This window comes from Aspergillus vadensis, assembly GCF_003184925.1.
Source record: "Aspergillus vadensis CBS 113365 unplaced genomic scaffold BO88scaffold_22, whole genome shotgun sequence".
NCBI classification, from domain to species: domain Eukaryota; kingdom Fungi; phylum Ascomycota; class Eurotiomycetes; order Eurotiales; family Aspergillaceae; genus Aspergillus; species Aspergillus vadensis.
The window spans coordinates 152,673-166,436 of NW_020292060.1; the positions used below are offsets into that span (position 1 = coordinate 152,673).

Below are 13,764 nucleotides of genomic sequence, written 5' to 3' on the forward strand. Positions count from 1 at the left end.
GGGCCCTAGACTCGCGGGAAAAAAAAAAAAAGAATCTGCGAGGCAGTTGACCCTGTAGGTACTACAGTGTACTAAGTATACTCGTTTTCTATTATTCTATAGAGTAAGGAGATGCTTGCATAAGGTCGTGTAATATTCAACTCTTGATGGACAGCGAACGAAGGCTCCATACCTAGTAGGACTTACTACTCACTAAGTCCCTCTCGAGTCTAGACATTCATTGAGAATACAGTCTACTCGGGGCACAATGCCATCACCAGGCACAACAGTAACCAAACTTGCTGTATCATCTCCCCAAAATCAAGGTTGCCCTACTACGTATCTAACAGTATTGAGTATCCCTCGAAGTCACCTGCCCAACACAGCTTCTAACGATGGAGTAAGAGAAAATGGAGTCCCCTCACACTAAGTACGGAGTAAAGGTGGAGAATACTAACCTGCGTGCCTCCAATTCCCAACTAACCCACTAGTCCAGAATATTTGCCTAATTACAGCCAGACCATAATTATAGAGAACCCACCAGATTCCCACTTAATCGTGACACTATCATCCCAGTTTGGCCCCTGCTGCTCCGTAGGAAAAAAAGGGTAAAATAAGGAATGGTGTGTTTGGGTCAAACAGACGACCACGCTATCTTTTTAGCGTCCAAGACGGCGTCTTTGCTGTAGCGGGCCAGAGAGAGAGGGAGAGAGACCGAGTTGAGTTGAGTATACTGTTTTTGGTAATAGGCTGGAGAAGTGAATGGATCCTTTATCCTTGTATCTGCATAGCATTATCTACATATGGTAGTTTTGTTACATGACTGGTCGTTGCTCACCCGCAAGAGGTATATTTATTTGATAGTTAATGATTATTCATCATCATTCCTTCTTTATTTGTGGCTCTGATTGACAACCAACTATCTAGATCATCATCGTGATCGTGGTTCTGGACTCTTTAGTCCTCCGCTGCTCTTCCTTTCCCACTTTTCCCGTCTTGCTGCTAAGTCACTTCTTTGTTTCTCTTTCGCCGGGGAACTATTTTGATCGTCTGATCTGGCATTCACATCATCGAGCCACAACTATTGGCAAAAACCTTCGTGTAGCAGTCACGAGGTGTCAAGTGGTTAGGGATGATCAGAGCGTGCAAAGGTCATGCTCGTGGAAATATTTTCGCTACATGTTCATAGCGCAATAGTGGCCGCTACTTTTGTTGGGGGAGATATATTGGCGCGGGATACGAGTATTGCCAGCAGACATCTCGAGAACCCTCGTTCGGTAATGACATACGAGATGAGGGAAGGTGCTCCCGATGCAGAGCCGGCCATGCCTCGTGAAATTGATAGAATCTTGCTCTTACTCCATTCGTTGCAAAAAGGTCTTTGGCTAACGCAGGTGACCCTGATGAATGACCCGGGTCCCTCAGCGACGCAAGGAGTTCTTCCCATCACAAGGTCCGTCGCTCTCACTTCGATTTTCCATGTCATAAGAAGCAGAACGTGTTTTACATTGCCCCATCTATGATGCGTTAAGGAGAAAAAACAAACACCGCAACAGCTTTCCGCAGATGATGCTTCCATGCATGCCTAGCAGTCATGTCCATCGGCCAAAGGTTGCCGTCGAGATAAAAAAGATAAGAAAAGTAGAACAACGGGGGAAAAAAAAGAGACAGGGGTACAATCATAGATGAAGGCATAGACAAAATCGAAATGATATCTCGACTGGACCGAAGATGGATCTATACAAAACTTGGTTCCGTGGCGCCAAACGACTGCCTCCCTGAACCAGCAAACCGCATTCGTGGGGATAACCGATGTGATACACCATCGTCCAAACATGCACATGGAGAGAGAAGAGCTACTAAAACAAATAGTGAAAAAGGTATAAGCCGAGGGCGGATGCAGAGCAATAGCTTCTGTCCTCCCACTTTCAGGTGGGCCCCATTAGCCCTAGCTGCACGTCAGAGCGTGCTTAGAAGGGAGGAGGGACCATGTCCTCAGGGCTCATCTTCTCTTGCTGCTCCATCAGTTCCTCGCCCGCGATCTCAAGGGAAACAGCAAGACCGAGCTTGGCCGTTTGCTACAAAGAGAACAACATGTTAGTGACTAGTTATCCACCTGGAATGAAGGGACACTGCAGGAAGTGATGCTCACCTTGGCCTGATCGATCTCACCGGCAAAGGTAAGAGCGATGGGCATAGCTATCCGCTTCTCCAAGAGGCAGCTGACCTTTCCGGTGCTGTCGACCTGAGCACGGAAAGTGGAAGCACGGAAGTCGTACTTGGCGCCAATGGCCGTGGTGCCGTCACGGCTGGGACCACCCATGAGAGCAGCAGCAGCGTTAGGAGCGAACTGGAGGTTCATGTCAACACCAGCCTCAACACGCTCGGAGAGCTTCTTCCAGTAGGAGGCGGTGATGACACCCTGAGCCTGCAGCTGAGCACTAGCAATCCAGTCGGCGGTCTTGTAGCGGGCACCGTAGGAGAGAGCAGATTCAGGACGAGCGTTCATGGCCTGGCGCTGCCAGATAGCCTCGAAACCAAGAGCCAGGTTGGGAGTAACAGACTGGAGATAGCTTCCGACGAAGATACCGGTAAGACCGCCCTCCAAGTAAGAAGGGTTGAAAGCCTTGAGAGACGCGGAGAAATCGTCGCCGGTGTAGTCATTATCAAGCTGCATCAAGCCCTGGCCACCGGGCATGATCTGAGTGTTGGTCTTGGTGACAAACTTGGGGGTCCAACGGTAGTTGCCGACAGCAGCGAGACCTCCATCGCTTCCGAGGTTGCCTTGCATGAAGACCTAAAGTCCCAACGAGAGAAATCGTTAGCCGCCTACACATAATAAATATTCACAGGTAACATATAACCATTGCACCTTACCTTAGGACTTCCGTACATGGCGGAGAAGTTGTATGGGGGCATGTTGCCGGATCCGCCCATGGAGAAAGCATGCGACACACGGAACAGAGGAGACATGCCGAAAACCTTGGTCAGGTCCGCCCGGAGACCGGTGAACATGAAGTTGGACAGCAGGACATCCTTCTGCACCTCCCGGGAGATGTTATCCAGGGTGCCAGGGTTGGGAAGGCCGAGGGCGGCCCTGCGCTCGGAGAACGAGGTGTATGCATCCTTGAAGGCCGCGGCCACGGAATTGTCCGTGAGGAAGGAAGGCAAAGCTAGAGAGTCGGACATTATGAAGTCTGAGGAAATATTAAGGGTCGTTATACAGGACAGGAGAGAAACGGAGGATGATCGTTATACGCGGTTCGTCCTTGTTGGGAGGAGGAAAGAGGAAAAGAGAAGAGACCTCGTTGAGACCAGCCCGGAAATTGAACCTGAAAAGGCGAAGAGCAACGTGAGGGATAACACGACGCTCTTGCTAATTGAGGAGTGAAGGTTGTGTCCGACCTACTCTGGGGAGTTGAGAGGAGGGAGGTTGAACACCAGGGCAGATGGATTGGGGGAGGGAGATGGATGAGATGGTGATGGGGAAGTTCAGTTTCCAGGCGTTCTTTCGACTGCCAGAGCTTTCGGCTTGAAAAAAGTGACTGGCGCCTTTCCGCCCCGGCTGCGCTGGGCCGTCGCTGTGCTGCGCCGTAGTCACTGACTCCCTCAATGTAGTTTAGCCCGCTTCGGGCTGCGCCGGGATTGGGATCTTTAGTTTGGCCGGCGATGATATAATCCTCGAAGCTATCTAGTTAACTAGTTCATCTCCCTCAATTCGTGAAGAAAAGAAGAAGAAGAAGAAGCAGCAAAAAAAGAAGAGGTCTCACGCATCCTATATCATACTTCTCGGAAACTTGTTGTGCTCAAATTGTCTCGACTTTGTCACAAGCCCTTCCTATCTCTGTCTCTCTCTCAATTTTCTTTTCTCGGAGACGAACAACCAATCGGGTGTGGATCGGTCTATAGTTTATACCACCGACGGTGTACAGCTCTAGTACACTGCTACTAATTACTACTTACTACTTGGTGGTCAGGTAATCACTGACTTACTGACAGTTACAACAACTTGATTTGTCTTTGCTGCCGCCCGATTGGGCTGTCTTGCTTGTTTTTCCCCAGAGAGTGTCTCCTTGCAAAAAGCAGTACTTATTACTTCTACTACCTAATCTTCCGTCACTACTGGGACTTGCTTTTGTGCGGGGATGTGCTGAGCGCCTTCCTTCGTCTCTATTGCTCTCTACCGATACCCCTCGTTAGCCCAGCCCAAGCTTGACTCTACTATTCTTCCTTCTCCCCGAACTATCCCATCTCCATCCCATCTCGCCATTATTATCATTACCGCCATGGATACGTTACTGTAAGCTCGACTCAGTCCTTCCTTCCTCAATATGTTTCGCTTCTTCTCCGAATCGTCGTGCTGGGTCCGGAGTACTTGCGATACCGCTGAACCTTTCCCGATTATCGATACCACTTGCTCTAACGTACTGCTAGAACCGCGGATATCGTTGCCAACTCCCCGCGATTTCGGCGCAAGTCGTCGACTTTCGTCGATGCAATTCACGACCTGCCTGAAAAGGCCGATTTGGCTCCCGCGCAGCTCTACAGCACCGAATCCGGCCGACTCTTCCACTCCGGCCGCATTGTCATCATCACGGTAGGATTACCGGCAAGAGGCAAGACGTTCGTTTGACCAAACCCATTCGTCATTGGTCCACTCCATTCATTAACCTTTGGTCAGGCATATGTCGGTCGCTCTGGCACGTTACCTTCGCTGGTAAGTACACCATCCGGCTCATGGTTCTATCGCTAGCAGAGCCGAGTTGACATCATCGCAGGTTAGGTGTCAAGACAAGAATATTCCACCTCGGCGATTATCGACGTGCTACCATACCCTACGGCCAAGATATCCCTGATGACTACTTCTTCGTCAACGGTACGCGATGGCCTCTATATCCACGCAAACGTACCGTGGCCGGCCTGAGTGGCTGACCACTTCTATTTTAACAACCTTCCTTGCTGACTGAACAAATAGCTTCGGCTTCGTCTGTGCTCCTAAGGCAGAAGATCGTTAAGCGATGTCGCGAAGATATATACCACTTCTTGAATCATGAGAATGGGCAGATAGCGATATACGATGCAGTCAATCCCATCGCTTCGGGACGACGGTCCCTCGCCAAGGAATTCTCTAAGCATGATATAGAGGTACTCGAAATCATTATACCCTTAGTATCACAAATTTGCTAATTCTGCCCTCCATGGAAATCCAGACTTTGTTCATTGAATCGTGGTGTGACGATGAACGCATAATTGAGGAGAATGTCCGACGGGTCAAGATATCCTCACCCGACGTACGTGTAGCTACATGGAACCCCGATTCTTTCGCACATACTCACCCTTGGCAGTACGTAGGGTGGTCTTCAGAAGATGCGGTCAGGCATTATTTGACCAGGATAGCTGCTCGTATCCCCCAATTCCAGACTATGGAGGAGACGGACCTCAATTACATCAAGGTATCTGCTATATCCTGCATGATGCGGCTTCCCCTTTTGCTAATTTCTCACCAGATGATCAACGCAGGTGAACGTTTGATTGTTAACAACAAAAGCTTTGGCTATCTCTCTAATCGGATTGTGTTCTACCTCTTGAACCTCCATATCAAATCAAGACACACGTATTTTGCCAGAGTCAGTCCACCTGTTGCGACGCATATTGACGGGAGATCTTCAAATTACTGACGAAAGTGTGTGACTAGGCCGGCGTTTCACTGGAAGCAGGCTCATACAAAGCGGATGCCTCACTATCCGAGCAAGGAGAGGAGTACGCCAAAAAGATGACAGAGTGCTTGCTGCAGCACAGGGAGGCTGAAAGACAAGCTATGGCCGACCAAGGGGAGAAAGACTACGAACTAAAGCCGCTGACAGTCTGGACGTCTACGCGACGGAGGACAGTCGAAACCGCCAAGTATCTCCATGAGAAAGGATACAAAGTACGGCAGCGATCACAAATGAGCCAGTTGAACCCTGGGGTATGCGAGATGATGTCGGAACGGAAAATCCGCCAGGAGTATCCGGACGAGGTGGCGAAGCATGATCTTGACCCCTATCATCATCGTTACCCTCGAGCAGAGGTAGGCCGTGTTCTTGTTTTCATTTAGTCATAGAGGGTTCCGAAACTGACTAGATTGGTAGTCTTATCATGACCTTGCGGTACGGCTGGAGCCGATTATCCTGGAGCTTGAGCGCGAGCAGAATGATCTCTTGATTATTGCGCACGAGAGCGTATTAAGAGTGCTTTATGGATACCTGATGGCATGCAATGCAGCCGACATTCCATTCCTGGAGTTCCCACGGGACGAGATAATTGAAGTGAGGCGATTGTTACAGGTCTAATGGCGTTGAACACCTCAGCTGACTGACTTCTTCAGATAATACCCGAAAGCTATCAGAACGAGGCGCGCCGAATCCACATCCCTGGTCTACCCAAAGAGATCATCCCTGGCTCACCCGAAGACATCAAAATTCCCGTCCCGCCGAGTGGGATGATGACCCCGCTGGCTGGGGGACTTGGAAGCCCAAAGGAAGGCCTTGCAACGCCGCAGAGCGGCCTTCGAACTCCTAGGGAGCCCGAGAGGATCTCACAGCAGCATGTGGAAGATGTTGTCTAGATTCGCATTCCATCTTGTATATAGGACCCCGCGACCGCTTGCCCGTAGGAGTATCGTCGGTACGATTGTGAACGTAGATAGTCATTAGCGCTAGCCCCCATGAAGCGTCGAAACGAAGACAATGTTATCCTTTTGCTGAAGTTCGTAGTTTTCCTCGCCTTCGAGCTCCCAATCGGCGTCGTTAATGAGGACCAAGATTCCCGGTCGTCTGTCGCACAAGGTCAGTCGTTTTACATTACACTGTATTCCCATGCGATGAGATGGAACCTACACGTTGCCTTCCAAGATGAACAATTCCTGCCTCTGATCCTTCATGTAGTTCTTCACTAGATGACCCAGGAGGTAGCTGATAGTTGGCCGGCTGCCGTCGTCAAGGTGCGAAGGTAGGGTGACGTGGTGTTTGCGCTCGTTGGCAAACAGAATCTCTAGACCTCCTCTGTTTGTGCAAACCAAGCCAAGTCAGTCAGGAGTAGAAGCCTGGGGTGTTTGCATGATAAGGGTGAGAGCCGAACGTGAACTCAACGGTAATAGCAATGGAACCGGCGCCATCTTTTCTCAGCTCAGGGGCTCCAGAGTTCGTGGCCATGTTATTTATTATAAGAGAGATGTATAAGCAATGCCCTAGTAGGACAAGGTAATGAATTGGGGGTTGCGTGAATCGTCAGGGCTCGTTTACAAGGCGTTAGTTATTGCGGCGAGGATGGAGATGGAGGGGTTGGCAAAAGACGGGGGTCCGGATTTCTCGCAGCTTATCGATAAGCCGCCCAGTTTGCCGGCACAAAAAGTCGGCTGGCTGTGCGATCCATTCGAACATGGTTGGTTGGTGACGAACAAGCCCACCCCTCACTCTTACTTCTTTCCCTGTCTGTGGCTCTGTTGGCCTGCCTGATCTTTTTCAAAGATAACCTAAACTAATTGCTCGAACATTCGACTCGGAAGAGCTTCATGGTATCCATCACGACCGAGTACATCAGCGTCGGGGGCAATAGGCATCCCGCCGCCGCTGATTGGGACGTCCAGTCAGGCGTGCTTGCCTTTGGCGCAGATAACAATGTAGCTCTCTGGGATCCTCGAGTAAGTTACTCCTCAAGATCCGCTTCTTTGCTTCCAAAATGGTGTTAGTTTTGATACTGATGGTGGGGCCTTTGGGTGATGATGTAGGAGAGCTCCCAGCGCGGGGTCTATTCGCTTCTTGTCGGCCACACCGACAAGGTCAGTGTCGTTCGGTTCTACACATGCCCTTCCACCGGAGCGAGACTTCTCTTGACTGGCTCTGTTGATCATACGGTCCGGTTATGGCGCCCCGATTCAGAAAACCCCCGCCAATTCGTCCACGCGCATACTTTGGAAGGACATACCGGCTCCGTCAATACTATCGCCATAGCTGAAGGATTGGACATCGTCGCATCGGGCGCAGCTGATGCTACTGTGAAAATATGGAAGATCAGCACGCAGGGGGAGCCAAAGGGCGAGCTCTTGAGATCTATTTCCATGAAGCCACGCTTCTTTCCGTTGGCTTTGGCGTTGACACCGCTTCGAACAGAGTCGAATGACAGACCTGTGGCTCTGGCGGTGGCAGGGACCACAAACATCGTGCAGGTGTATGTAGCGGAGAACACTCTTGTCGACCCCGATTTCAAGCTTGCGGCTGTGCTGTCCGGACACGAGGCGTGGGTGCGCTCCTTGTCTTTCACGTCGGATAAGCAGAGCAAGACGGGCGATCTGCTATTGGCCTCGGCAAGTCAAGACAAGTATGTTCGACTCTGGCGATTCCAACGTGGAGAGGTCACTCAGGCCACGCCGGCCTGTGATGACGATCCTATGCTGGGTGGCTTCGAGCCGACGCTATCGAACAAGGCGCATCAGTTCACCACGGCGGGGACCAAATACTCTGTTACATTCGAAGCTCTATTGTTCGGAAACGAGGACTGGATTTACACGACTGCGTGGAACCCTGACCCAGAGCGTCAGCAACTTCTCACTGCTTCGGCAGACAACACATTGACCATTTGGGAACAAGATCCGGTCTCGGGAGTGTGGCTTTCTGCCGAAAGAATGGGAGAGATCAGTGTTCAGAAAGGTTCCACTACAGCTACTGGTAGTACTGGTGGGTTCTGGATTGGTCTTTGGGCCCCAGACGGCAAGCAGGTTGTAAGTCTGGGCCGCACTGGAAGCTGGCGCTCGTGGAAATATGATGCGGAAACCGATATGTGGGCGCAATCCCTGGGTATCTCAGGGCATGTGCGATCAGCCAACGGGGTCCAATGGGAGCCTACTGGAGGATATCTCCTGTCGACAAGTGCGGATCAAACGACACGTCTGCATGCCCAGTGGCTGCGAGATGGACTGAAGTCATGGCATGAATTCTCACGACCTCAGATCCATGGCTACGATTTGAATTGCGTGGACACTCTGGGCCCGGCTCGGTTCGTGTCCGGTGCTGAAGAGAAGCTATTGCGAGTGTTCAACGAGCCTGGGCCTATCGCACAGCTCCTAGAGAAGCTTTCTGGCTTTAAACAGACGACCGAAGGAGCACTACCAGACACAGCACAGATCCCCGTCCTGGGATTGTCGAACCAGGCCCCGGCCGATGATGCGCCTACAGGTGAAGACGGAGTGGAGGGTGAGGAAGTTGGAAAAGCTCAGGCTAACCAGGCGCTTTTGGCGGAATCAAACCAACCGCCATTGGAAGATCAGCTGGCCCGCTACACGTTATGGCCAGAGCATGAGAAGCTGTATGGTCACGGATACGAAATCTCAGCCGTGGCTGTCAGTCACGACCGCACACTAATCGCCACCGCTTGCAAGGCGAGTTCGATTGATCATGCCGTGGTGCGTCTGTACGACACGTCGGACTGGCACGAGATTCGTCCATCCCTGGCCGCGCACACCTTGACCATTACTAGTCTCGCTTTCTCCAATGACGACCAGTACCTTCTGAGTGTCGGGCGTGACCGGCAATGGGCTGTTTATCAACGTAGCGATCAGGACCCCTCTACATTCTCCCTTCTAACTTCGAACCCCAAGGGCCACTCCCGAATGATCCTCGATGCCGCATGGGCACCTGCGTCGGGCAAGCCCATCTTCGCAACCGCTGGCCGGGACAAGTCAGTGAAGCTGTGGCAAATGACCGAAGGCTCCTTTGAGTGTAAATCTACCATCCCATTGACAACGCCTGTCACTGCACTGGCGTTCCTGCCGCAGATATACAACAACTCCTTTTTTGTGGCCACGGGCGAGGAAAGCGGGGCGGTGTCTGTCTACCAGGTTGCAGTCGACAGCCTGGAAGCCAGCCATCTGTCGAGTATCGACAAGCTTGCATCACCTTCGAAGGCGATCACGCAGCTTTCCTGGCGGCCGGTTCCTGATGCCGACATACGGAATTTTGCACTGGCGGTAGCAAGCGAGGACACTTCAACTCGGATATATAGTTTTTCGGACATGGTCTCATAACCAAAAAGGCCATATATGTACAGGACCAAAAACTAAATGAGCAGGGAAAAAACAAATTATACTACCATGGGTTGAAATTCTTGCGTAATGTTGAAAGCCCAGACTCCTGAAATGTTGAATATATCCCTCCCGAGTCTAGAAATCCATCTAGAGACACAAATAGTTGAATGATGCTCCGAACCCCTGCTATGCATATCCAGTGATAGTGGCTGTTGAACCAATCATGTTGAACGATGCCAAAGAAAGAATATAAGAAAGCAGATGAAACAAATGAAAAGGCGCACTTGCATGCCATCACGCAGCAGGTCGCTTTTCTAAGCCATACCCGCCCAAACCTTCCAGCGTCGGGTAAGTCTTAGCCTGACTAGTAGACCCATTTCTCGGACCCCTAGATTGCAAGTCCTCCTTGAGCCATTTCAGCACGAGCTCACCGAGCTGACTGTTCTCGGAAGACTCCTTAACCTCCTCGCGGAACTTCTCAATGGGACCCCACTGACGCACGCTTCCCAAATGCATATGGACAAGGTGCGTAGGCCACAGCGACAAATTATCCAAGATATGGGTCGCATAGACGATGGTACAGGGTCTGATCTCCGTCTCACGCTTAAGGAAGGCCAGGAAATTAGCGCGAGAGAGGAGGTCCAGATCGACGGTGATCTCATCCAGGAGGAGGACTTGCCAGGGCCGGAGGAGGCCCATAGCTAGCTGGACGCGACGACGTTCGCCGTCCGAGACGGCGTGCATGCGCCAGTTGAGATCGATGTCGAGGATGTCGACGAGTTCATCCCGACGGTCAGGGTATGCATTGCCACCAACGGAGGCGAGGAGCGTAGGGACATCGATGTCGGTGCGGACGATGTTGTTAAGAACCCATTCCATGCCGAGGTAGGTTACGCCTTCGAGGCCGTCCTTGAAGGGGTCTTTGCCTGCGACGGTGATGGTGTCTGTGGGAGCTAGACGCTTGCCTGCTAGGAGGCGGAGGAGGGTGGTTTTTCCTGCGCCATTGGCTGTTGAAGTGGTTTAGGAGTTAGTTTGGTTAATATGTGCAGCAGCAGTGATATTGGACATACCTCCGATAAGTAGGGTTCGACTGCCGGCGGGGGCTTGGAGATTGACATCGGTCAAGCCGGGAGAACCATCGGGGAACTGGAAGGAGAGGTTCTTGACCTCAATTGAGGGGGAAGGGGCGGTATTGTCTGTCATAGCGAGAGATGCAAAGAGGGCAAAAAAGATGAGGGGTAAGCCAAGTTGATAGTAGGATAGCAGACTGCTCTTATCTAACTAGTAGTGTGGGTCACTCCGGTCTATGTCGTCGTATATATTCATTGACGGTCCAAACGAAGATCTAGTGTTAAACAGAAGGGAATAAAGACTGTGCAAAGTGTGATAAGTATCAGGGAGAGAAGAAAAAGGAAGAAGAAGAAGAAGAGGAATTGGAGGAGGAGCGATAAGACCCGATGAGGTAATAATGTGTTGCGATGGCGGGGGAATTTGCGCCGGGAATTTTTCCAGAGCCGCACCGCCAGAATTACCTCCCTTCGAGCCCACCAGCTCGCGGACTTCTTTGCCAGATGAATTTGTCGAGGCAAAGATGCTAATTCGGCCCTATTTCAATCTCCTCTCATGCAATTATTTCTCCGACGCTTTATGTCTCTCAAACGCCGCTCCGTTATGAAGCCGCTCATCGCTGTCGTCGGTGCCACAGGCACGGGCAAATCAAAGGTGAGAGCGTTTACTCCGTCAGGATTTTGGGATTGTTTTTTCTTTCTTGTGAGGCACTGCTTACTGACGGTTGTAGTTAGCTTGCAGTTGACCTAGCCTCGCGATTTAACGGGGAGATCATCAATGGCGATGCCATGCAAATGTATCGCGGTCTCCCTATCATCACCAACCAGATCCCCGTCGAGGAGCGAAACGGTATCCCGCACCACCTGATTAGCTGTGTTGAGCTGGATGAACAGCCATGGTTCGTGGGCAGATTCAGAAGCGAAAGTCTCCGACTCATTGACGATATTCACGCCAGAGGGAAAACTCCCGTCCTGGTCGGCGGTACCCATTACTATACACAAGCCGTCCTGTTTAAGGATCAGCTACTTGGCGAGGATGCAACTGCAGACGATGTGCCAGAGGAAGCAGAAACTCGATTGACGGAAGATAACGACCCGAAGTCTTCGACTAAATGGCCCATTCTCGACGCTCCGACTGAAGTGGTTCTGCAGAAGCTGAGAGAGGTCGATCCGGTCATGGCGGATCGATGGCATCCGAATGAAGCACGCAAAATCCGCCGCTCCCTAGAGATCTACTTCCAGACCGGCAGGCCCGCGTCGGAGATCTACGCGGAACAGCAGCGGACGAAGCAGGCAGCCCTGACTCGGGATGACTCCCTTACAGGTGCCGGCCACTTGCGATTCCCGACGATGATATTCTGGGTGCACTCGGAGAAGGAGACGCTCAACATGCGACTGGATAAACGGGTGGATGCGATGCTAGAGCAAGGGCTAATGACAGAAGCCAGGCAGATGTCGGATTACCTCCAGAAAAAGAAAGCCCAGGGCGTCTCCGTTGACCAGAGCCGCGGCGTATGGGTGTCTATCGGATACAAAGAGCTAGCACCCTATTTTGAAGCACTATATGCCGGCTCGGTGGATAAGGCCGAGCTAGAAACCCTCAAGAAATCTGGTGTTGAGTCGATCAAGACGGCAACGCGGCAGTATGCCATGTCTCAAATCAAATGGATCAGAAACAAGTTATGGCAGGCCCTTGCAGACGCAAGCTCGACCAATCGTCTCTACCTCCTTGACAGCACCAATGTCGACGCATGGGAGCAGAATATTACCGAGCCGTCCGAACGTCTTGTCCGCGCTCTGCTGGAAGACGAACCCACTCCCGACCCGAAGTCACTATCAGAACTCGCAAGGACAGTCTTGGGCGCCAAGGAGTCGCAGCCGCAGAAGGAGTCGGGATCCGTCACCAAATGCAGGACATGTGACATCTGCCGCAAGACCATGATGGGCGATGATCAATGGCAAATACACATCAACGGCTCGGTCCATAGGCGAGCTCTGAAGAGCGCCGCCAAACGGGCCGCGCGTGATGAATATCTACGAAAGCGACAAAAGCTGCTACACGAGGGCCAGGAAAAGGGCCCTGAATCTCCTGCGGAGCCAGATGTACAAGCCCCTCCGTCCCCTCCGTCCCCTCAAGACAGATAGACAAACAATAAACGTCTCAGAGAATTCCAACAGCACCGAGGTGCCTTGCATTTAGATACAAATGTATCTGTGAGACCCTTGGGTAACTATGTAGAGAGATACTTCAGCGCAGTGCATGCTAGCAGACCCATTTGTATCTTTCCTTTCACACCGTAAATGTTTGCAGATAGCGGGTGCAGTCAAGACATCATTTGAAGAACCCATAACATCTGGCCGAGTTTGGTTATGGGACTTGGCGTTTGGGGCAGCAAATAGATGTCAAATATAAAGCATTATATGCAGTGATTGCACGGCACATACTAGTCACTGTACTGATCAGGTCTGTCCAGTGACCGAGTCGGTCCAGACGATGTCGCAAGCGAAACTCCCATGCATCAAGTCAAGAGGCTGCATACTCATATCTGCAGTTTTGATAGCAGCCCTATCACTTTTGCGCGACTGGTGAGAATCGACATTCTCTTTCACTGGAGTAGTCCACAGACGCAGAACCATTAAGAATGAGAAAACCGTCAA

General features: G+C 51.3%; 4 protein-coding genes across 4 annotated transcripts; 2 read left to right on the top strand and 2 right to left on the bottom strand.

Moving 5' to 3' along the window:
- Nucleotides 1-1,949: 1,949 nt before the first annotated feature.
- On the bottom strand, nt 1,950-3,168 carry tom40 (TOM complex pore protein TOM40; the record flags this gene model as incomplete). Its single annotated transcript, XM_025709052.1, has 3 exons — nt 1,950-2,057; nt 2,132-2,776; nt 2,857-3,168. 3 exons carry the CDS (start codon nt 3,166-3,168, stop codon nt 1,950-1,952), a joined length of 1,065 nt encoding a protein of 354 aa, XP_025559863.1.
- Nucleotides 3,169-3,971: 803 nt separating this feature from the next.
- BO88DRAFT_445708 (6PF2K-domain-containing protein) lies at nt 3,972-10,039 on the top strand (the record flags this gene model as incomplete). Its single annotated transcript, XM_025710231.1, has 13 exons — nt 3,972-4,279; nt 4,414-4,602; nt 4,661-4,696; nt 4,758-4,855; nt 4,955-5,124; nt 5,190-5,432; nt 5,487-5,606; nt 5,675-6,049; nt 6,111-6,287; nt 6,347-6,568; nt 7,526-7,660; nt 7,748-8,552; nt 8,580-10,039. Exons 1-13 carry the CDS (start codon nt 4,266-4,268, stop codon nt 10,037-10,039), a joined length of 4,044 nt encoding a protein of 1,347 aa, XP_025559864.1. The 5' UTR covers nt 3,972-4,265.
- On the bottom strand, nt 9,993-11,565 carry BO88DRAFT_406999 (putative ABC transporter). Its single transcript, XM_025707302.1, has 2 exons — nt 11,110-11,565; nt 9,993-11,046 (listed from the first exon to the last, which is right to left on the bottom strand). Exons 1-2 carry the CDS (start codon nt 11,240-11,242, stop codon nt 10,334-10,336), a joined length of 846 nt encoding a protein of 281 aa, XP_025559865.1. The 5' UTR covers nt 11,243-11,565; the 3' UTR covers nt 9,993-10,333.
- Nucleotides 11,566-11,632: 67 nt separating this feature from the next.
- On the top strand, nt 11,633-13,428 carry BO88DRAFT_370770 (tRNA dimethylallyltransferase). The gene is made up of 2 exons (XM_025704185.1): nt 11,633-11,761; nt 11,842-13,428. The coding sequence occupies exons 1-2, from the start codon at nt 11,663-11,665 to the stop codon at nt 13,249-13,251; spliced, it is 1,509 nt and encodes a 502-aa protein (XP_025559866.1). The 5' UTR covers nt 11,633-11,662; the 3' UTR covers nt 13,252-13,428.
- Nucleotides 13,429-13,764: the final 336 nt, after the last annotated feature.

What these genes read in the sequence shown, in the direction of transcription:
- BO88DRAFT_370770 (XM_025704185.1), top strand. Translation starts at nt 11,663, where the DNA reads ATGCAATTATTTCTCCGACGCTTTATGTCTCTCAAACGCCGCTCCGTT. An exon ending in CAGGCACGGGCAAATCAAAG is followed by an intron (nt 11,762 to 11,841) that starts GTGAGAGCGTTT and finishes GGTTGTAGTTAG; the next exon opens with CTTGCAGTTGACCTAGCCTC.
- BO88DRAFT_406999 (XM_025707302.1), bottom strand. Translation starts at nt 11,242, where the DNA reads ATGACAGACAATACCGCCCCTTCCCCCTCAATTGAGGTCAAGAACCTC. An exon ending in TCGAACCCTACTTATCGGAG is followed by an intron (nt 11,047 to 11,109) that starts GTATGTCCAATA and finishes CCACTTCAACAG; the next exon opens with CCAATGGCGCAGGAAAAACC.